Source organism: Dama dama, chromosome 22 (assembly GCF_033118175.1).
Source record: "Dama dama isolate Ldn47 chromosome 22, ASM3311817v1, whole genome shotgun sequence".
Lineage (NCBI taxonomy): Eukaryota > Metazoa > Chordata > Mammalia > Artiodactyla > Cervidae > Dama > Dama dama.
The window spans coordinates 6825111-6847941 of NC_083702.1; the positions used below are offsets into that span (position 1 = coordinate 6825111).

Consider the following 22831-nt stretch of genomic DNA (forward strand, 5'->3'; position numbering starts at 1 on the left):
CTTTCTCAGTCTGAACTGTCGCGAGAGTTCATCTGCCGAACGCCGGAAGCCGCTAGTCGCTCCACAGCGGCCGAAGGGGCGGGCTCGAAGGCTGAGGGAACCTAAGCTGCTCTCGGTTCGCTCGGCGGTGCAAGATGGCCGACATCTCTCTGGACGAGCTCATCCGAAAGCGAGGAGCTGCAGCGAAGGGGCGGTGAGTGGCCTCTTTCCCTTCGGGTTTCGGGGTCCTGGTCTTAGCGGGGCTTGGGGCGGAGGAGGGAGCGGCCCGGGAGCTACGCGGAGGGCCGGTCTGCGCCCGCCCCCTGCCTCAGCCGCGCTCCTCATTGGCCCGGCCGCCGTCGCCGCCGCGGGCCAGGTCGCCCTACTCCCCTCCTGGCTGCAGGCGCAGTCGCTCCTGCTGGCCGGAGGAGGCTGGTGGGGCCGCCGCTGATGAAGGGGTAGGACTGCTGGGCTTGTGCGAGCGGCCCGAGGGGCGGCCCGCCGAGGGCGGAGCTGCGGCCGCCGACGGGACACGTTGCTCCGCGGCCTGCCTGGGGTCCGGAGGGTCTCCCCGGCGCACCCCCCTCCTCCTCTGCGTAGACGGGCGGGGCGCCAAGGTCTCAGCGCGGCCTTCGAGTTAGGACGACTGGAGTTTCTCGGGGAAGTGACTTGCTCAGACTCTCCGGGTCTGTTCCTACCGAAACCGCGACTCAAAGCCAGACCTTTAAAATTTTCAAATTCTTCGCCCGGCTCCCCGCTTTTCACACTCGCGGCATTTTGTGAGGCATTTCAGGTTCTCGGGGGTCGCTTTGCCGCCGGCTCGCAGTCCTGTCAGCCAGCTATTAATGTTTTTCAAATGAAGGGCTTGAGGTGGAATTTGCCCGCGGCCGCGGAGAGCTCAGAGCAGGGCCGAGTGCGCTCTGAGAGTTGGCCTCAGGCTTGGGCAAGACAAACTGGCGGGACGGGGCGGGAGGCCGGCCGTTTCTTGATGACTCTCAGAGAACCCTGTTCAGTGTCGGAGTGAACAGTCGCGGAGCTGGTTTGCAGTTCTGTGACCCAAACTTACTCTGGACTCTCAAAATAATGGTAGTCATTTCCAGACTCAATAGGGGCTCCAGTTCATCTGTGTAAAAGAGATGGGAAACCTGGGCCAGTGGTTTTCTAGCACGCGTTAGATTAGTTCAGATGTCCTTGTGGAAAAGCCAGCCTGTAAAGAAGGATGTTTTCTCAGACAGTCGTTCACCCGGCAGATGTTTATTGATACCGCCTGTGTGCCCGTGGCTGGACAATGGATTCTTTTCATTGTGTAAGGTATTCCCCACCCTCAACCTGCACACACAGATCCACCACAACTGCTCCCGCCCCCTCCTAATTCCCCAGCCAGCCCCTCACGAGGTTTCTGGTTCATAATAGGCACGCATCATTAATTTTCTCTATCCTTGTTGTGGTTGTGTTGTGTGCCCAGTCGTGTGCAATTCTTGGCGACCCCATAGACTATACCCTGCCAGGCTCCTCTGGTCCATGGGATTTTCCAGGCAAGAATATTGGAGTGTGTTGCCACTTCCTTCTCCAGGGGTTCTTCCCCACCCAGGGATCGAACTCGCATCTCTTGCAGATTTTTTTTACCACTGCGCCACCTGGGAATCCCTCTTTTAGGTCTACCCTCTAGTAACTGGCATGTAATTGGTACTGGGTCCTCTGGTCACTTCTAAGCCCATCCAAGTTTCACAGGTTTGCTGGACAGTTGCTGAGGAAGCCAGCTTCCCAGGACCTGGGCTTCCTGCAGACTCTACCCATAGTTTCTGACTGCAGGCAGTCTGTACCTGCAGTTGGTGTTGATGTGTGCAGTGTCTTGTGTTAGGCCTTGGATGGGACTGCAGGGAAGGGAGGATGTGTGGATCCATGACAAGAGCGGAGACTCTGTAGCCAGGCAGACCTGGTCCCTTGGTGGGCCCCGTTGTGGGGTTCTGTGCTTCTTTGGCCTGATGACCTCTGATTTAGGCAGTTTCCTCGTTTGTAATAATGGTTCCAGGTAGGTGGTTGAGAAGATTAAATATGAGAATGTAAGAGTGTATGTTTTAAAGTTTGTGTCAGTAAGTTTTCAGCAGATGGCTTTAAAGGAGTAGAAGCCCAAATCCCTCCTCTAGGGGACATAATAAGTAAGCATTGGGGTCCTAGAGTCAGACTGCCAAATTTCAATCCCACTTGCCATATGAAAGTTACTTAACCTTTCCATGCCTCTCTTTTCTTATCTGTAAAACATGGATAATATTTACTGGGTATTGTCAGGACTAAGTGAATTAATGTATCTGAAGTACTTCAGAAAGCATCTAATGGGTACTAAGTGCCCAGTAGATGTTAGCTCTCATCATTATTGTTAATGAAGGCTTTTAGGGAAAGAAGTAATATCCAGTCTTCAGTGTGAGAATATTGCATTGCTATTATGTAAAGATTGAATTGGGGGAAATGCAGGCCAAGAGACACTGTGAAAGAAACTGGACCATATGCTGGGTTTGGATTAAACCTACTGGAAACTCCATTTTGCTTGCACAGCCAACAGAGAAAAACTAGATAGGGGGTGAGGGGGTTAGGGTTCTCGTCAAGAACTGTGAAAGGTCTGAGCAAATGGCATTTCCTACAGTAAATAAATGCTGTTCTACTTGCTTCTTAGAAGAAATCTCCTTACTGGCACCTTGGTGTAGTGTAGGGATGTCGCAGAGAGAACTTTGTGCATAATAATTTAGGAAGAGCCTGTGACCATCTCAGAAAACTTCTTTCCTCTTCTTAAAGGAAATAGCAAAGGACTGAGCCTCTGCAAGTGTAAATAACCCCCTTCTCAAAAGTCGTGGAATGTGCTTGTTCTTCAGAACAGCCATTCTGTTTTGTGTTCATTGTACAGTGTAAGTCAAGAAAGGTGTCATTACCATCATTATTATTTGGCCCTCAGTCAATCATTAGAAAGTTCTTTGATTAATATGAGATTCGAGAAAGTGGGGAATTATTTTATGATACTTCACCCAGGCTGTGGTGAGGTGCTGTCCTTCCTCCCACACAGCATGTCTCTAGTGATTTCGGTTGTTCAAGACCCATAGATGAGTCTCCCCAGGTAGCACTGGGCGCCAGCTGCAGTGTGGGCCTGCCTCTCTTGTCAGTTTCTTTCTTTGGATGTAATTGGTTAGTCAAGGCACCCTCCTCTTTGGTTTGCTTAGTTCAGCTCTGGGAGGATAGCTGTCACTGCTTCCATGCAGGTAGATGGTGACCGGCAGTCTTAGCGGGGAAGTTGGGCCTAGAGTGTGCTGGAGATGAGTAGCTCTAAGCTGGATACGTATGTGGAGAATCCTTGAAGCTGTGGGGAGAGGAGGTTAGGGAATTTTCCAGTTCAGACCGGGGCTCTGCTCCTGGTACTCTGCTGGTTTCCTTATTGAAATAAGGTAAAAGAAATTAGACCTAAAATAAAGAGGAGGGAAATGAGTTTTTACGTTAGCTTGGAAGGGAAGAATTGTAATTTAAAATGAAACATCTGCACAAAGGTAAGGGGATCCTGCCTTGTTTTTTCTTGTGTTTCTAAAGCACATAGTTCAGAATTGACCCTCAGTAATTGTTAAAACTAAACACTGTTTTCTAAGATGACCTCAACACACACATTCTAGAGACCCCATGGGTTAAAACCCACTTTGAACAATTCAGGGTCCCTCCAAATCCTTTGGACTGTACATCTGTCCAGAGCCAGGGGCCACTGTGCCCTCCACAGGCAGATCCAAGAGGGTGAGGCATTCCTAGCCCCGGACAGACCTTCCCTGGTCATGTGTCTGCCAGGTTCCAGTGGAGGGGGTTTCTGGGGGAGAGGGCTCAGGCTCCAGTAAGTGTCTGCTCTCTTGCCCACACCACTCTTCCTAGGACCTGGTGAGCGCCTGGAAGCAGTGCACAGTTGCACTGTTACAGGTATCATGAGGCAGGGCAGTAAAGAGACTTGCTCAAAACCTTCCTCTCTCCCCCTCCCAAACATTTACTGAGGCCAAAAACCCAGAATGTGTTCAGGAACATCAGATAGTCTGCAGTGGGAAGGGAGGCTGCAGTCAGTGGGAGACAGACTGGGGGTTCCACTGGGGGGTTGCACTTTTTTTAGGGAGTGCTTATCAGTTAATTGAAGCCAGGAGGGGAACAGAATTGGCCTGTGTTTTATTAGAGACCTGCTCCTAGCAGGAGTGTTTACTTGAAAAGTTCCTGATGACTAATGCCTGCCATATAAGCTGCCTGCTGGGATGAATAGCTGTCTTCTCATGCAGGGAGAGGAGCAGTGATTAGAAAAATCCTGAACACTGAAACACGCTAAAGCTGCTCATGAAAGAAGTTGAAAGAAGTGATGTAACCAGGGAACCGAATATATGTAATTGAGGGAAAGTAGCTTACTTAGGCTTCTACATCCACAACTGTATCACCTCCCTCCTGAAAATTTACCTTTTGTGCTGTTCAAGTAGATAAAAATACCAGCATGGACCATCATGGTGGTATTTCTTGCCAGACAAGCAGTATGGTGTGTGGGTCTCTGGTGAGTCCACCATCCTTAGTGTGTGTGTTCACCCTCTGGTCACTAGAGGGTGCACTGTGTTCCTGGATGTAACTGGAGTCATCATTTTTTTCTTAGTTTGAGGACAGTATTCACCCTTCCTTAACTTTTCTAGTCTTGTTCTTTGTTTTTGACCCATGCTTGATTTATTGCTATTTTAACTAGGTGTGGTGGTTGTGGTTTTGTCGCTAAGTTGTGTCCAACTCTTGGGACCCCATGGACTGTAGCCCACCAGGCTCCTCTGTCCATTGGATTTCCCAGGCAAGAATACTGGAGTGGGTTGCCATTTCCTATTCCAGGGGACCCAGGGGTCAAATTAGCATCTCCTGCATTGTAGGCAGATTCTTTACTGACTGAGCCACCAGAGAAACCCTTAATTAGGTATAGTGAAGTTCAAATCACATTATAGCTCTATGATTTGAAATAAGTTACTCTACTTGAATCTCAGTTTCCCCATCTATAAAATGTGGATAATAATCTAATTCTCAGAGTTGTGAGGGTTAAAGGAGGTGTCTCAGAGTTTATAAATCTGCAGTTAAGTGCTCAAAATTAGTTGAGAGTGCCTTCATTATAAAATCTTTTCATAAACCATGGTAGCCAGTTGCCCCTTATGTGCCCATGGTAGACATTGCTTATCAAGCATAAACTCCTGTGAATTCTTGTTACTAACATTTCAAACAGCCATTACAGCTTATCAGAGAAGGGAAATTGTTGAGGAATATGAATAAATTAAGGTTGCAGAAACCTAATCTCCCTTGCTCCTCCTACTTTGGAGGTGTACTGTTCAGACCCAATTGGAATGAACCAGAAAACTTTTGAATCTGCCCCCTCTTCATTTTTTGTCCAGGGATATGAATTTTGTTTTCAAGAATCTCATTGTTCCTTTAATTACTCAAAATAGTTGCTTTCAATAGGTTTCTCTTTTCCTTTGTTTCTTTTTTTGGCAGTAATGCTTAATTGATTGAATAGTGAAATTGGGTAACTAGATTTTTTGAAAGCATAATTTATGCCATGGGGTCTAGATTTGCCCAGTTTTACCCTATGGTAAGATCATTTGGCCACCTGATGCGAAGAACTGACTCACTGGAAAAGACCCTGATGCTGGGAAAGATTGAAGGCAGGAGGAGAAGGAGACCACAGAGGATGAGATGGTTGGATGGCATCACCAACTCAGTGGACATGGGTTTGAGCAAGCTCCAGGAGCTGGTGGTGAACAGGGAGGCCTGGCGTGCTGCAGTCCATGGGGTCGCAAAGAGTGGGACACGACTGAGCAACTGAACTGAACTGACGATCATGGTGTATTACATGATAAGATCAGCTCACTTCCTAGAGTTATAAATATCAGGAGCCTTTGGTAGGGGTACCCTGGTGATGGGAGAAGACATATGAAGACAGGAAATTTTCATTCAGGACCTGCTGACATTTGGATGTGGATGTGTCTGACCCCTCCTGTGTGGTGGACCTGGTCATCAGTGATGCCTTCATTGTCAGTGTTTATGTAGCTTGGTTCCCTTGGTAATGTCCACTCAGTCAGAGACCAGCTGCTTTCTCTTCTAGAAGGCCTTTTCTGAAGCTCCTGCAGTTCAGCAGGATCCTTGTGGGTCCACTTTTGGGGTAAGGGCCAGAGGGGCCCCTGTGCCATGGCTCTGTGGGTGCCCTCTCTCAGCTGGGAGAGCAATTGGTGGCCAGGATCCTAGGGCACTGGACCAGTTGTTGAGGGCTGGTGGAGGACTGCCTTTGCAGAGGCAGTCTTCTCTAGGAGAATCCCTTCCAGGGCAGCCATCCTTTCTCTGATCTTAACTCCCCTGAGGCTTGGAGTAAGAAAGAGGGAAGCTTGAAATCTGCTATTGGAAAGACTGTGCTCTTTGATTTGGTTTCTCCCCTATAAGGTCGAACTGATGGCAGGTAATCTCAGAGATGGCGAGCCTAAAAGGAGAAGGTAAAATAGAAGCCCTGTGGGGTCCCTGATAGAGCTCTTAGAGGCTTTGTCATTCCCGTGGGGCAGTATTGAGGAGGAGGAGGATACCTAGGATCTACCCTCAGAAGCTCTTAGTCCTGTGGGAGTTGCAGGCTTGTAAACAAATCATTGTGATGCTGCATGGTAAAGTGCTTTAATAGAAGCTTTGTCCAGTGCTTTGAGGGCTCCAAGAGCAAAGAAGCTGCAAGCCCTGGGCTGTTGGGGATGCTTTCCATATTTGGTCTGCCTAGGATGTCCTTTGACACTACTCTTTCCAGAAATCCTGGAAGCCCGCCCACAGACCTTGGCCCTTCCTCTCCTAGAGTGGGAGCATGCTGATTATTTGTTGCTCTGTATGTCCCATCCGCTCCACCCCACCCCACCCCATAGTTTGGCGTCCTGTTCCTCACTGTGCTCCTTTTGGTACCCAAGGCCTCTGCCTTCAGAGGGTTCCAGTGCTTGATGAGTGAGGAATTTCATCTGGAATGCTTTCCACTAACTCGGGTTTTGTCTGGATGTGCCTGTAAATGTTAATCTAAATCTCTTCCCCCATTTTATGAGTAGACTTTCAGTAGTAGCCCCTGGTCTGAACCGACAGCCTGTTGCTTTTCTTTGATGGGCATCATCAACAGATACAGGGAGTTGAAAGCATTAAAAAACAAAAACAAGCAAACCTTAGTGGAGGCCTTACCTGCCAGTTGGTCCTGGGGACAAGGCTTTGTTACGAAGTTTCTCCATAAATACCAAGAGCCCCTCTGTAGCTACAGGTTTCTGTGGTCACCACAGAGCACAGCCTCACTATTGCCAGTGGCTTCACCGGCTACAAAGCCTAGGGTAGCCCAGTTCAGGGACGAATAGATGCTCCTGCTGCACACAGCTGTTTCCCTCTCCCTGATTGTGTTTACTAGTCTCCCTAAACACCTCATTCCTTTGGGCCTTGCTTTTTCTAGCACCTCAGTCTCCCAGAGACTACATGGGAAAATAGAGCAGGGATGCACAAGCAGTCCCACCCACCTTCAGCCTAATCTGATCGATTCTGTAAATGACCCTTTCCACTGTCCCACCTGTTTTTTGTGTAAACCCACTGGAAAGTACTTAAATCCTAAATCTGTCGATTTTCAAAGAAAAATATTACTGTGCATTACTGACTTAGGTCTGGCTCTGGCCTAGCAGAAGCAGCAGGTATTTTTCCGCTGTGCTTAGGACAATAAGATGAAGGTCCAGATGTTCTTTTACTGGTGCTGGGAAGACTCACCTTTGGGTGTGCTCCTGCTGTTAGCAGAAGAGCTGAGCAACAGTCTCATTCCAGCTTCCAGCTGAGGAAGAATGAGGCAGTAAGAGAACCCAAAGGCTTGCCGATGATGAAGAATGCCTCCTGGGAGGTGTGGGCTATGATGTGGGACATGATGTAGGAACTTGTTTATTCAGCAGTTTTACATTAAAACTCCAGGTTAGAGATTCTCAGCACTGCTATACTCCAGGATCACCTGTGGAGTGAAAAATGCATATGCTCAGGCCTTTACACATATTTTGGACTCAGTAGCTCTGGAGTGGGGTTTGGAGAGCTGTATCTTTTTGTTTCTTTCCTGCCTTTTTTTTTTTTTTTTAAAGAGAGTTGTATTTTAAGAAGCTCCTTAGACATTTCTGATGCTGAGCCAGGTCTTAGCAACACTTAACAAAGCACGGGGCTCTGAAACAGGAGTGATCTCCATCTGCCCCTTCCCTCCCATTCCAGGGCGGGGAGAGAAAAGAACAACACAAATGGTCTTGATAATAGGCACAAAGGAGGGCAGTCCTGGAAGGATCAGAGAAGGTTTCCCAAAAAAACCACGGATGCTGCCATGGGAGTCTGTCCCCAGGCAGGGCACCTGCCGCGGGAGGGAGTGTCTATGTGGCCGGAGGCTTTGTGGTGGGGCGGGCGGGTGGGGCGGAGCAGAAGCCCACAGACCCCAGGGAGGGCTTTGAGGGTTGGATTTGAAGGGCTCTTCTGTCTGCTCTCACGTCACTGAAGAGCCAGCAAGGAGCCCCAGAGGAGAATGGGGCTTGTGTAATGGAGTTTTGTTCCCTTTCAATTTTAAGTTTCTGAACTTGATGTTTTTGTTGTTTCAGAGTGTAATAAAAATATATATTTAGTCTTTGTCCCTGGCATACAGTTTCTAAAACCCTTGGAATTTCCTGAGTGGTAAGGTTGTTAGGAGTATCTTTTGTTCTAATGAGGCAGCTCTCAGTGGGCCCCTTGATCGCTTCAGGACAGAGGCTGGCCTCCAGAAAGATGGAGACCTGCTTAGCTTGTTGGAACTTGCAACTCCACTTGCAACTGCCACTCTCTGCCCTGGACCTCCAGGGAGAAAAGAGGATCTAGAGATTAAGCGATTATCATCTGTGGCCAGTGATTTGATCAATTATGCTAGGTAATGGACTCCATAGAAACCCTTATACAGTTGAGTTTGAAGAAATTTTGGGTTGGTGAACACATCCATGTACCAGGAGGGTGGTGTTACCATACTGTTTCTCCATACCATGCCTTATACATCTCTTCTATTTGGCTGTTCTTGAGTTGTATTGTTTGTAATAAATTGTTAATAATAATAAATAAAGTGTTTTCCGGAGTCCTGTGAGCTACCCTAGCAAATTATCTAACTTGGGGGGAAGGTCCTGTGAACCCTCCATTTTATAACCTGTTGTCAAATGAATAGGAAGCCTAGGACTTGAAATTGTTCTCTGAAGTGAGGGCGGTCTTGTGGGACTGAGCCTTTAACCGGTGGAGTCTGTGCCAGCTCTAGTCGGCAGTGTCAGAATCGGGCTGTCTGACACCCAGTTCGTGTCTTGAGAGTTGGAGAATTGGTTGGCATGAGGAAAAAACCTACACATTTTGAAGTCACAATGTTATGAATAGAAACAGTTCAGACAGAGTGATTATTTTTCTTTTCTTCCACGTCTTTATGTCTTTATTAGACGTCAGACTCCGAGACAGACCCATGTGTTGACTTTTTTGGCCCCAGCCCATTGGGGGTGTCTACCTGCCCTGGAGGCACAAGACTGTCATAGGCCAGCTGGGTGCCCTTTGTTGATCATTGAACCTCTCTGGGCCTGTGTCTTCCACTGTAAATGGGCATAATACTGCTCGCTTCGCAGGGTGTTAGGGCTGATGGAGAGCAAGGATATGAAAGAATTTTAGAAACTGAAGTTACTCTTTGGCTGTGTGGGGTTACGATATCTGGGAAATAAGCATTTTTTATTTGGTATTGTCTAGAGGTTATTGTCCATGATACTGTCTCAAAACACCTGGTCTGGGGTGTAAAGCAGTCTTGCCTAATGATAGAAACCACCAGGCCCTCCTCCCTTACTTTGTTTACCATGCAGACTTAAAAGGCATAAAACTATGAAGGAAGTCTCTGTATAGACTTAATTGTTTCCTCTAAGAGGAAGCAGCTTTCTGGTTTCTCCAGGACCTCCTTTGTTCCCAGTATTACCACAACTCTACTACTACCACAGGCTACTGTTGATATCCAGATCTTCTTAATATTGCAGTTTTTATTTGCAGGCTCAATGCCAGACCAGGAGTGGGAGGTGTCCGATCTCGTGTTGGGATCCAACAGAGCCTTCTTAGCCAGCCAGCACGCACAGCCACCTTCCAGCAGAGGTTTGATGCCCGGCAGAAAATTGGTCTCTCAGATGCCCGCCTCAAGCTGGGAGTCAAGGATGCCAGGGAAAAGCTTTTGCAGAAAGATGCTCGGTTCCGGATCAAAGGGAAAGTGCAGGATGCCAGAGAGATGCTGAACTCGCGCAAGCAACAGAGCATAGTACCCCAGAAGCCCCACCAGGTCGCTGATGCCCGTGAGAAAATCAGCTTGAAGCGGAATTCCCCTGCTGCCTTCATGAGCCCACCCATCGGAACAGTGACCCCTGCTCTGAAACTCACTAAAACCATCCAGGTAGGTTGAGACTCCTGCCAAAAACTCCTCAAAACCAGTAACAACTGGAATCAGGCAGAGACCAGGTGTGTGTAAGCAAAATGACAGTCCCCCCAACTGTTTGAAGAGTAACCATATGTGGAGGCAAGATATCATCTCAGTTTTCGTGTAAAAGAAAATGGGCGGGGTGGTGGTGGGGATTTGTCCAGAGAAATTAAGTGACTTTCCAGGTGGAATAATGGTAGAGGGAAGAGAGGAGAGGACAGATATTTGTTAAGCTAGTGCTATGTGCAGGCACTGAGTATTTATTCCTCATGCAACCCCAGTTATTACCACAGTTTATAAAAGAAGAATCTAAGTCTCAAAGATGTGAATCATTGTGTGCAGCTATACAGCTGGTCAGTGGAAGCAACAGGATGGAAGCTGGGTCAGACCTGGCTCTTAGTGCAGGGTCCTGGCCACCTGCAGAGCCATTGCCCCAAAGGGAGTGAAAACAGTATCATTTAATCTTCACAGCAACTTTGGTAATAGGAACTACTGGAGCAGTGAACATTTATTAAGCCAGGTTCATTGAGCCCTGCAGGTGCATTGTTACATGATCTCTGGGATGATGAGTCTTCCTGTCACTTTCCTGCTTTGCAAATGAAGCACTCTGTAGGGCCTTTTACCACAGACCAAAACTGAATGCCCACCATATTTAAAGTTCATTTATCCCCTACTTGTAGAGAACGCATGTAGGCCAAGTGGGATGAATTGTGACCACTGGGTGTTTCTAGGTTCCACAGCAGAAGGCCATGGCACCAATTCATGCTCATCCTGCTGGAATGAGGATCAATGTCGTCAATAACCACCAGGCCAAACAGGTGGAGTGTGTGTGTGTGAGAGAGAGAGAGACTGCACACAAGTGTGTGTTTTGATGTGGTCTTCCAAGTGGATTAACTGAGGCCTGGCCCAGGGTTCCAATTTGAAGAGTTGGAGGTTGACACGTTTTACAGTTTATGAGTTTTAAGAAGAAATTTCTTAAATGCATGGAAGCAGAGAGGCAAATTGAAAATCTTTTTATTTCTTTAAAGTAAAAGTAGTGTGTGCTTACTATAGAAAATTAGCAAAACAGAAAGATTGGGGGGGGTGGGGGTAGTTCTTATGCTGTGGCTCTCCATAGCGAGCCCCTGTTGAAATTCTGCCCTGAATTCTTCCTGTGTTTTTCTTGTTTGTGTGTGTGTATATGTGAGAGAGATTATTATTTATTTAATGCATAGCTGTAGTTGTGATTATGTTATTATCCAGTTTGATATTGTTCTATTTTCACTTTATAACTCAAGCATTTTTCTGTGATTCACATTTACTGTAAACATTTTAATAACTGCTTGATCCATTGAGTAGACATTTAGTTAATTTCAACCATTTTCCTGTAATTTTCACTGTTAGACATCCTTCTCTGAACATCTTGGAGGATAAAGCTCTTTCTACAGTTTGAGTTTATTTCTATAGACCAGATTGCTCAGCACAGACTTGCTAACCAAAGGATATAAACAGGCATTTTAGGGATCCGTAATAGATATTGCCCACTTGTAGAAAGGTACTTCTGATGTACCTGAAATTTCACAGCATTTGCATTCGGCTCTCATGGGCAGGGAGCCTGCCAGAACTGAGCTACAGTCGCCCAGGCCATTTTGCCCAGGCACTCCATGTGTACCCACTTCTCCCTCCACCTCGCTTAATTCCAGCTCTCATCTCCCTGCTGTCCTTACTCCAAAGGTCTGCTGAGAGCCGGCATGCTACATTAGCATGTATTTCTTTATTTTCAGAATTTATATGACCTGGATGATGACGATGATGTTATAGCTCCCATTCCTACTAAACAGATGAAATTTGCAGCCTCAGGCAGCTTTCTCCACCACATGGTATGTTATCTTACATTCTTCTTACACTCTCTATATATCTGATCAGGTACATGGGAGACGTGGTGGAGAGTAGGATCTTTCAATTCAGAAATATTTCCTCATTTGGGTCCTAAGATTATCAGAACCTTAACTAATCCAACCCCTGGTTTTTATAAATACTGAAGTTTAGCATGTCTGCAGACTTGTTCAAGACCCGACAGACAGTGAAGTGCAGGCTCTAGTTCCCAACTGCTATGTTTGGAGACTTCAGGGGAAATGTGAGTGATCCCACAGGACAGAATCACATTTTATTTCCTTTAGGGCAGGACATTCTCCTGGTTCCCTTTCTTCTGTGGTCATCAGCTCTGGCCTCATTCTTGAATCTGGATTCCCTTGGTTGGTGTGTTAGCAAGAATAAACTGAACCTTTCCTGAAAGCTCCACCAGGTGCCACCTGTGTGGAGGGAAAGTTTGGTGGATGTTCTGCCATGCAGAGAAGGAAAGAAAGCAGTATATCTGGGAACATCAGGGAACTCTGCATTGCTTGGCTCAGTGCATGCGACCAAATCACACATAGGAGGCGAGTGGGTACCCAAGCTAAGTGCCTTTGTTTGGTCTTCAGGCACCCAAAGACTCAGTTTTAGTCACTGCACTGAATATGTGGACCAATTTCCTGGTTACCGTTGAAGCTCTTAACTTTGAAATATGAAGCTGAATGATGCCAGTTTGTTACAAAGGGGCTGAGCCTTTCTAGTCATTAGAGTGCTTGTGTATGTTACCAGGCGGGCTGTCAGCTAACTCAGTTAGTGGCTAACCCTAATTGGAAAAATCTGTTTATATTAACTTATTTAAGAGTTCCATTTCTCCCCACCCTGTGAGATGGGTACTGTTACTACCCCTATTGTATGGACTAGGAGTTAGACACAGAGAGGTTAAATAAATCTGCTCAGCTTGTAAGTAGTGGATCTAGGATTTAAGCCTCAGCAATCTGGCTCCCAGGCCACGTTTTAACCACTGCACTCTGCTGGCTCTTGAGACTCAGAAAACAGCTTGAGAAGTGTGGGGTCCACACTGAGTCACCTGGGTTGGTGAATTAACCCTGTTCCATCATCTGTCTCTCTGGCCGCTGCATTCATCCTTTCTCCATGAATCAATGGCTGGTAGACACTGTCCTCAGTCAACCAGACCACTAACCACTTCTGCCTCATGCATCTTTTTTCTCCAGACACATTAAAACTGGTTTATATTTCTAAGGGATCACTTGCCCAGTTAAGGGTAGCAGGGGAGGGAGGGAGGGAATGGTTTCTGCTGGTTTGCACTTGCTGACTCTGCTAGCATGCACCTGACCATCTGGGAGTTGCAAAGGTGAGCTACTTGTTGTGGTTCCTCTATATGACCAGAACAGGGACCAAAAAGCGGGGGTCTGGTCCTTCTTAAGAGTGACTTCCTAGTCCTATCCAGCCCATGGTGATAGAAGAATATCTGGGAATGAACTTGACTCCAAGCTTTTGGACTCTGACTAACTTCCAGACTGTAAAACCAATTCTAAATGGTATGCTGAGCTGTGGCTCCTGTTGGGGAACTGCCTGGATGCTCCTTGCCAAGGGCTCCTGACACTGGAACGTGGCTTCTGTGAGCACGTGTACAGTCTGCTTTTCTCTCCTCCTGTCCCTTCCCTGGCAGCTGGTACCTTTCTGGCTTTAGATCAGTAATGGAACTGGGGAGGTAGGAGGCCTTGAGATTGGGGATCATCAGTCCCCTAGGGCATCTGGGTCCCTGGCTTCTCAGATTCCTGTCTGCCTCTTTGTTTAGGCTGGGGTGAGCAGTTCCAAGCTCTCCATGTCCAAGGCCCTTCCTCTCACCAAAGTGGTTCAGAATGATGCGTACACTGCTCCTGCTCTCTCCTCCTCTGTTCGGACAAAAGCCTTGACCAACATGTCCCGGACATTAGTGAACAAGGAGGAGCCCCCCAAAGAGCTGCCGCCTGCAGAGGTGAGGTGAAGGCGAAGGAGAAGTGTTCATACTAGTCTAGAGTTAGCCTGAGCTGGGTGGGCAGTGTGCATCCCGTTGGGTCCTCAACGGGAGGACCTCTGTGCCTCTGTGAGGTAGGTGTTGCCACCCGTGTTTTACAAATGAGCAAACCAAGATCCAGTAGCCCCCGCCCTCAGAGAGCCCACAGGCAAGCAAGTAGGGAGAAGAGAGCTGCAGACAGAGCACTGTGTCTGTGGGACAGAAGAGGGCTGCCAGAGCACTGATGAAGGAACATCTCATTCTGCTCGGGAAGTAGAGGAAGGCTTTAAGGAGAAGGTGCCATCTGAGCCAGATGGGTCTTGAAACATGAGTGGCATTCTGTGCAGAGGTTCAGGCCTGAAAGGGCCTGGAATATTTGGGAAACATGAGAGGTTCCATTCCGTAGCATAAGGTGACGGGGACATGATTAGAGGGGCCCAGCTGTGATAGGAAACCCTCCATAGAGGTTTCCTCTGGGCCTTCCTGGTCGTTTGCCGAAGTGAGTTCTGCCGTTCGAGCACAGCGGTTCTCTGGTGACGTTCTGTTGTCTGGTAACTTCTGGTAACGTTCTTCTATCTGTGGCAGCCTGTCCTCAGCCCTTTGGAAGGCACCAAGATGACCGTGAATAATCTGCACCCTCGAGTCACCGAGGAGGACATTGTTGTGAGTACTGTGGCCTGCCAGAATTTCAGATCTCAAGCCACTTCTGTTCCAAGGGTCCCCAAGACCACCCCCAGGTTAGCTGATTGTCTAAGAGGACTCACAGGACTTAGCATAGAGTTGTGTCAGGGCTGAGATGCATTACAGAATGCAAAGCAAAATCAGCAGAGGGAGACAACTTGTGGACGAAAAGCTAGAGGAAAGCAGACTCAAACTTCTGGAGTCCTCTCCTAGGGGAGTCACATAGAATGTACTGACTCCCCCAGCAATCAGTAGTAAAGACATGTGTAAAACCAGGGAAGCTCATTAGAGACTCAGTCCCCAGAGTTTTTCTCAGGGACTAATCACATATGCACCCTCTGCCACATACCAGAATTCCAGACACAGAAGGAAGTCAGGTGTTTGGCATGAACCACATTGTTGGCACAGTTTAGGCGCAGGGTGCCACTCTTACCAGTTACAGTGATGAGAGCCCTCCCAGAATCCAAGATCCCAGACGCGAGCTAAGGGTCAACCTTGGAAGCAGGCCTTCCAAGGGAGAGCAGACAGGCGAGATACGTTAACCCCTTTTCCTCATAGCCTGTAAACTAGAGCCAGGGGAATTCCCTGGTGGCCAGTGGTTAGGACTTGGAAGTTTCACTGCTGGGGCCTGGGTTCAATCCCTGCTTGGAAAACTAAGATCTCACATGCTGCACAGCATGGCCTAAAGTAGATCTTTAAGACAATAATAAAATTAGGATCACACTTAGTATTCAGTTTTGTGTCTTGGTTTTGATATGTACCATTTTCCCTTTGATCGTTGGAAATCATTTCAACGACCTTTTCACAAATCTTCTCTTTGTCCTCATTACAACCTTGTGAAGGCAGTTGCAGGTGAAGAAATGGTATGGTTGTTAGTTAGCCTTTGCAGTCTGTATCCATACTGTGTTCCCTCTCTGACTTCAGCCTCTTCATCTGAGAGATGAGGGATTGGAGTAAAGGATGATGACGACACGTGTACAAAGCACTGCCTTGAAAATGGTTTCAGTTGAAACCCCTCAATCTGGCCAACCAGGATGATTGGTCACCCTGCATTGAACTGCGGAATTTGTGTTTCTGACTGATTCCCGGGTGATATGTTAGCCACTGTTTGTCCATCCATGTGGACATCCAGTGGAGCCTACATGTCCATCCATTTTCATGACACAGCACTCTTGACAGACATTCCATATTCCATTATCCTTGTTAAGGAAGTGGGCACTGAGGCAGGAGGACTTTGGGGTTGACTTGGAGTCATAGGGATCCTAGGCTTATGAGCCCAGCAGAACTCGTTCCCTCATCTGGCCCCAGGTTGAGGCCTCTGGATGTCCCAGAAATACTACCTGACATGGAGCCTTCCTGAAATCTTGGCTGCTTGGCATGTTCAATCAGAGTGAAGCCACCACCTGTCAACCCAGAGCCCTGTCTGAAGTATGTGAATTGCAGGCAGGGAGGACGACCGCGTGAAATTCTTCCCCAACTGAAGCCATCTTGCTCTTCATAGGAGCTTTTTTGTGTTTGTGGAGCCCTGAAGCGAGCTCGGCTGGTCCATCCTGGGGTAGCAGAGGTGGTGTTTGTGAAGAAGGACGATGCCATCACCGCGTATAAGAAGTATAATAACCGGTGTCTGGATGGTAAGTCAGAGAAAGCAGCCTCCTCACCTTGATGCTCTTCGCCACACACAGCAGGCCTTCCGGGGAAGCCCTCCTCTGGGAGGAGTGGGTGGACATCCTAGTGCTTTAAACTCTCCAGGGCCTCCTGTGTACTAAGAACAAGCAGTGATGTTTTGTTTTTAATTGAAGTGTGGTTGGTTTACAATGCTGTGTTAGTTTCAGATGTACAGCACAGTGATTCAGTTATATATATCTTTTTTTTCAGATTCTTATCCCTTAAAGGTCATTATAAAATACTGAGAAGTTCCCTGTGCTATGCTATGCAGTAAATCCTTGTTGGTTATCACAGCCTTTGCCTTCTGATTTTATTATTTAATCCATTTACATTTTATGCATTATATAAGTTTTTTTGCATTTTTTGCATTATATAAGTTTTTTTATATAGGTATTTTTTAGTGTAGCATTTTAGTTCCTTTAATGATTTTTTCCACTGTATTTTTTGAGTCACTTTTCTTAACAGTTGCTCAAGCATTTATAGTATATATTGTAGGTTATCAGAGTCTATTTCAGATTAATATTAATGTAGCTACAGTGAAGTTTAGAAATGTTACTCTAATAAGGCTCTATTCCCACTTTCCCCTTTTTTTGTGCTGTTATTGTTATACTTACTACATAAAATGCAAAGTGGGAGTCTGGTACTTGTGAGGTTAATCTTTCATGGACAAAGTATAAATCTGAACATACACTTTCGAAGTTTTTTTCACTTAATTTTGTACCATAAACATTTCCCCTTTCTACTTGTTTCACAACCAGTTTGGGTTGTTTCATGCTGTGTGTACTTTCTCCCTTACTTTGATTCTGATCTCCTCCTGCATGAAGCAGGGTCTGTTGCCAGTTTGCTTCTTGACACTGTCATTACCAGAGTTTCATGGACCTCATAACCCTCGTAGTGTCTGGACTTTGCTGAAACGTGACAGCCCCAGCACTAGCTGTGAAACCAGAGCTGCCAGTGGTGGGTGCTTGGACTCCTGGTAATGAAAGTGGCAGCCCCTTTCCTTCCATGTGAGGAGCTGAGGGCTCATGGCAGAGCTTTTTCTTTTTTGGTTTTTCAGGGCAACCAATGAAGTGCAACCTCCACATGAACGGGAACGTTATCACCTCAGACCAGCCCATCCTGCTGTGAGTTCCGGAGGCAGAGGTGCTGGGGACCATGAGGGGCTTTTCTGCTTGCTTACTGGGCATGACCATCTCTCTGTTCAGAGGGGTGGAATGCCTGCATCACAGCTCCATTCCATTTCCTCTGCTCTGAGAGCAGGCAGCCGACTAGGAAACTTAAATTTGTACAGAGTGGGTTGTTACATCATTTCTTCAGGAGACTGACTCCACAGGGGCTAACTTAACCTCATTCCCTGACTTACAATTTAGAAAGTAGAGAGCAGGCTGGTTGTGTCCCTGTTTGCATGATTAGGTGTGCATCGTCAGATGAGCAGAAAACCCACCTCCTCATGATTGACTGATGGGGACTGTGCTGGGTGCGCCCCCTTGTTTTGTTACACCCAGTGTACATGCCTGGCCCAGGACTGGGGACTTTTTGAAGCCTGAGATGCAGAAAATGTCTAGATTGATATGTAAAAGAAGGTCCTTTTGAGGAGGAGACAGAGACCCAGGGAGAATAAAGACTGCAGTTTGAACCCTGGATATTGAATTGTGTGGTTTAGATAAATTTCTTAAACTGTGTTCCAGGATTAAGTTGTATTCTGAAAACGGAGGGTTTTATGACCTTAGTGGATTTAGGAACCACTGGGCTAGACCCAGTAAAATCTACTGGACTTCTCAGAATGTGTGATATGCTGATGTGTTTGGCTATCCTTGAGGCTTAAACTTAAAACCCCAGATCTTAGCAGGCTGCATCTTAACTTTCTTAGCAGATTTAAAGAATGGTAAGTTTGCTATAAGAAATGGGGTAAAAGGGTATGGAAAGCATTATGTTTGGTGCCTAGCTTATAACAGATCTCCAGCTAATGGTGGGACCCTTCTCCACTGAAGGGGGACCCGACGAGGATTTTGACTCTTCTCTGGTCTCTACAGACGGCTGAGTGATAGCCCCTCAGTGAAAAAGGAGAGTGAGCTGCCTCGCAGAGTGAATTCTGCTGCCTCATCCAACCCTCCAGCCGAAGTGGATCCTGACACCATCCTGAAGGCGCTTTTCAAGTCATCAGGGGCCTCCGTGACCACACAGCCCACAGAATTCAAAATCAAACTTTGAGCGGGGGAGCGAGACAGCCAGACGTGGGGGCAGAGGAGGGTGGCTGTGTTTCCCTAAACAAAGGTTGTGACCAATGGGCCATTGGCTGGGGGCCCCCGAGTGCAGGAAGGGTCACTGGGGGTAGAAAGCCTCCTCACTGGACGGCACCCGCCTTTCTGTGTTGTGTTCTGCCTTGTGCTCTTCTGTATGTTCACATTTCCTGTAGTACGTTTCTTCTCTCTCCACCTCATCACCAAGGTAGACTTGTGTTGTTCAGAGTGTTTCCCCCTAAACTCAGCCCCAGATAGGTTTTTTAAAATCTGGAAATGGTGCCCTAAATTCTCTGGGTGGCCTTCTTGTGGCCCCATAGAATGCAGGGCAGGGGCTGTTTGAAGGATACTGCTTTCTTCAGGGTGAGAGTTTGACTCCCCTTTCTCTTTTTAAAACTTTTCAAACGAAGTAGGGAATGGAAGCCCCTGCCATCCTAATAGGAACCACATCAGCTCAAAAGCTCTGCCACTCACTCTACTGGTCAGTGGAGATGGCCTAGGTGGGGATCAGGTCACAGGCTCCTTGTCCTCTCCCCACAGTTGGCTTCAGACCAGTGCTTTCTGGAGAGAGCCCTGTGGCAAGGGCAGGGTGAGGCTACTGCTCTGCTAGGAAGAGTATACCCTAGCTCTTGGTTTGGGGCACCCTACTGTCTCACTTGACCCAGAGTAAATTCTTGAGCTCACATTTCCCCTTCCCCTGAGTTGTGCCGAGTGGCCCAGCCCAGCTTTCTTGACCTTCTGAGTGTCACTGCTGGGCGGGGCTGCCTTGTTAGTCCCATTTCTAACCCAGCCTAGCACTTGTCACACTTGGTTTTGGTGCAAATGCCAGCTCTCTGCTAGTTGGGTTTTCAAAGGGTCTGCCTCCTGTTCTGTGACACTGAGGACCTTGGGGGTTGTTTGAATAGGAGATGGCTTGCTCCAAGATGTTTTTTTCGTGGCCTCAGGTTCATGTGATAGTCAGGGATGCTGAGAGGTGGCAAATGCCCAGCAGCCACCAGGGGGCACTGTCTCCACTACTGTGAGCTACCCATCCATCCTGACCAGAGAGGCATTTTCCTGCCTTGACAGAGGTGGGAGGAGAGCAGGGGGCAGGGGGGAGGAGTTGAGAGAGCAGAGCAGCCTTTCCAGGCAAGTGGACAGGTTGTCCCCTCAGTGTGGTTCCAGGCACCGGGGGCACAACTCTAGAACCAAGGGGGCAGCCCTGAATACACCAGGACAGCATTACTCCAGGGGCATTCATCCTCAGTTTCTTGCTGGTTTGTTCGGACTGTAGAGGGGATCCAGCCTAACAGAGCTGGCACGTCTTGGGGAGCAAGAATCTGTAAGTAAATAGTGTGAAAGGCACAAACCTACAAAGTGTAAGGGGGGCCTGAGACAGAGTCTCTCATGGCCTACTTGGGGCCAGTCTAGCGAAGAAAACCTGGAAACTCACATTTCCACAGAGTTAGATCAAGTAGCAAGGACCTAGGGTTTGAACTCAGCTCAGTCCTCCAGCTCTGAAGTTTCCCAGGCCTGGGAAGTCCAGGGAATGTGCCTGATGGTGGTCCACTTTCCAGTACTTCGAAGAAGGCTGCTTTTATTCCCTTCTCCCTCTTTGGGTGCAAACTAAGTTCTCTTCATCAGCTAAAAGACATTCCTCCTACACTTTGCCCTTCTTGACCCCAGAGAGTGTCCATAAGACACTAGGAGCTGGCTTCTCAGGTCTGGAGACAGTTAGATCACTGTTTGGACTCTCTGTTCAGTAGGGAAGGTAACTACGTTGCCTGTATGCCTTTATCCTCCCACTGGCCCTCTGGACCTTGTCCTCTGGGTAGCCATGTGGTCCATTGCCGGGTAGAGTGTTTGCCCCCCTGTTCTACAGGTGTCATTATGGGAAACAGAAGAGAAGGTGGTAGGCCAGTCCTTGTGTCCCTCTCCACCTCCCACTCCCCTACATTCCCCGTCTGTCTCTTTTTTTTTTTTCCCAAAAGGAGAGGAAGAGGCATTAAGGGATGGAGGAGATTATGTGTTACTTACCCATTTCTGAATAAACATTTGTTATTCCTACTTTGAGTGGTCATTTCTTAAAAGATTATGTTAAAAAAAAAAAAGATTATGTTAAGGGGCCTCGGAATTTGGCACCAGAAAACAGAGATTTGCCTCTGCTTTGCTGCTCACCATCTATGACCTTCAGACAGTTCCTCACAGGACTCTTTGAACTTCGGTCTCCACAGTTGAGAGAATATGAGCATGAATGTCTGGGAAGGACCTAGCATAAGAACTTAGTACCTCCTGGCCCTAGAGTGCCTCACTGAGTATAAGCATGGTCAATTTGAACATAGTTAGGTCTATTCATAGGGAACAGGGGAGTCTATGTGTTGAAGTTACACTTACGGGTAAAATTTACCTCTTAGATCAACTATGCACTAGAAAAAAATTGGTAGGTTTTTTGATTCTGTGTTAAAATATACATAAAGTTTATCATGTTAACTACTTTTAAGTTTATAGTTCAGTGGTGTTAAATACATTCACAGAGTTGCACAACCACCACCACCATCCATCTCCAGAGCTTTTTCATCTTGTAGAGCTGAAACTGTTTCCTTCAACCCCAGCCCCTGGCAACTACTAGTCTACATCCTGTCTTCATGATTTTAACTACTCACGAAAGTGGAATTATACAATATTTGTCTTTCTGTGACTTTATTTTCTTGGGCTCCAAAATCACTGCAGATGGTGACTGCAGCTATGAAATTTAAAAGATGCTTGCTCCTTGGAAGAAAAGCTATGACAAACCTAGACAGCATATTAAAAAGCAGAATTGTTACTTTGCCAACAAAGGTCCGTATAGTCAAAGCAATGGTTTTTCCAGTAGTCGTGTATGGATGTGGGAGTTGGACCATAAAGCTGAGCGCCGAAGAACTGATGCTTTTGAACTGTGGTGTTGGAGAAGACTCTTGAGAGTCCCTTGGACTGCAAGGAGATCAAACCAGTCCATCCTAAAGGAAATCAGTCCTTAGTATTCATTGGAAGGACTGATGTTGAAGCTGAAACTCCAATACTTTGGCCATCTGACGTGAAGAAACTGATTCATTTAAAAAGACCCTGGTGCTGGGAAAGATTGAAGTTGAGGAGAAGGGGACAACGGAGGATGAGATGATTGGATGGCATCATTGACTTGATGGACATGAGTTTGAGTAAGCTCCGGGAGTTGGTGATGGACAGGGAAGCCTGGCATGCTCCAGGCTTCCCTGTCCATCGGGTTGTAAAGAGTTGGGACATGACTGAGCAACTGAACTGAACTTTGACTTAGCATAATGTCCTCAAGGTTCATCCATGTTGTAGCATGTGTCATTTCTTTTTAAGGCTGAATAATATTCCACTGTGTGCATATACCATATTTTGCTTATCCATCTGGTGGACACTTGGGTTGCTTCCATGTTTTAGCGATTGTGAATAATGCTATGAACATGAATGTACAAATATCTCTTCAAGACTCTGTTTTTAACTCTCTGGGTATATACCCAGAAGAGGAATTGCTGGATCATGTGGCAGTTCTATTTTTAATTTTTTGAAGACTCAACCATTTTGATTTCCACAGTGGCTGCACTATTTTACATTCTTTTATGGGAAGATGGAATGGAAGTATTTTATCCCTACCCTTTCCACTAAATACAACTTTGGATATTTTATATAAAACATAAGACTGAAAGGTGGAGAGAAAAAAGGCTGGCTGGGGCCCCAGTGCATGACCAGCATTGAGTTCCCTGGGTTTCCTTTTTGCTTCATATGTGCCAAGCTGGGTGCTGAATAAGCAGACCAACAAACAACCAAAAAACCCAAGTGAGGACCCGAAAAGGGATAGCTTAACAAGACAAAACTAGTAGTGAAACACCACAGGAAAAACTGTAGCCTCACCTTCATTGGTAAATGACAAGTTGAGTCCTAGACATGCATCCT

At 47.0% G+C, this 22831-nt stretch overlaps 1 protein-coding gene across 4 annotated transcripts; it reads left to right on the forward strand.

The window, feature by feature from the left end:
* Positions 1-35: 35 nt before the first annotated feature.
* POLDIP3 (DNA polymerase delta interacting protein 3) lies at positions 36-20941 on the forward strand. Of its 4 annotated transcripts, none has more exons than XM_061124384.1 (9): positions 36-193; positions 10048-10438; positions 11194-11280; positions 12226-12321; positions 14112-14291; positions 14895-14972; positions 16492-16621; positions 17713-17779; positions 18689-20941. In XM_061124384.1, exons 1-9 carry the CDS (start codon positions 135-137, stop codon positions 18864-18866), a joined length of 1266 nt encoding a protein of 421 aa, XP_060980367.1. In that variant the 5' UTR covers positions 36-134; the 3' UTR covers positions 18867-20941. The 4 variants fall into 4 exon arrangements, with proteins under 4 accessions (XP_060980367.1, XP_060980370.1, XP_060980369.1 ...); XM_061124385.1 differs by lacking the exon at positions 36-193 and adding an exon at positions 356-437; XM_061124387.1 differs by lacking the exon at positions 14112-14291.
* Positions 20942-22831: the final 1890 nt, after the last annotated feature.

Coding starts and splice junctions, on each gene's coding strand:
- POLDIP3 (XM_061124384.1), top strand. CDS start 135: ATGGCCGACATCTCTCTGGACGAGCTCATCCGAAAGCGAGGAGCTGCA. Junction 11,281..12,225: donor ATAACCACCAGGCCAAACAG/GTGGAGTGTGTG, acceptor CTTTATTTTCAG/AATTTATATGACCTGGATGA. Junction 16,622..17,712: donor TAATAACCGGTGTCTGGATG/GTAAGTCAGAGA, acceptor TTGGTTTTTCAG/GGCAACCAATGAAGTGCAAC.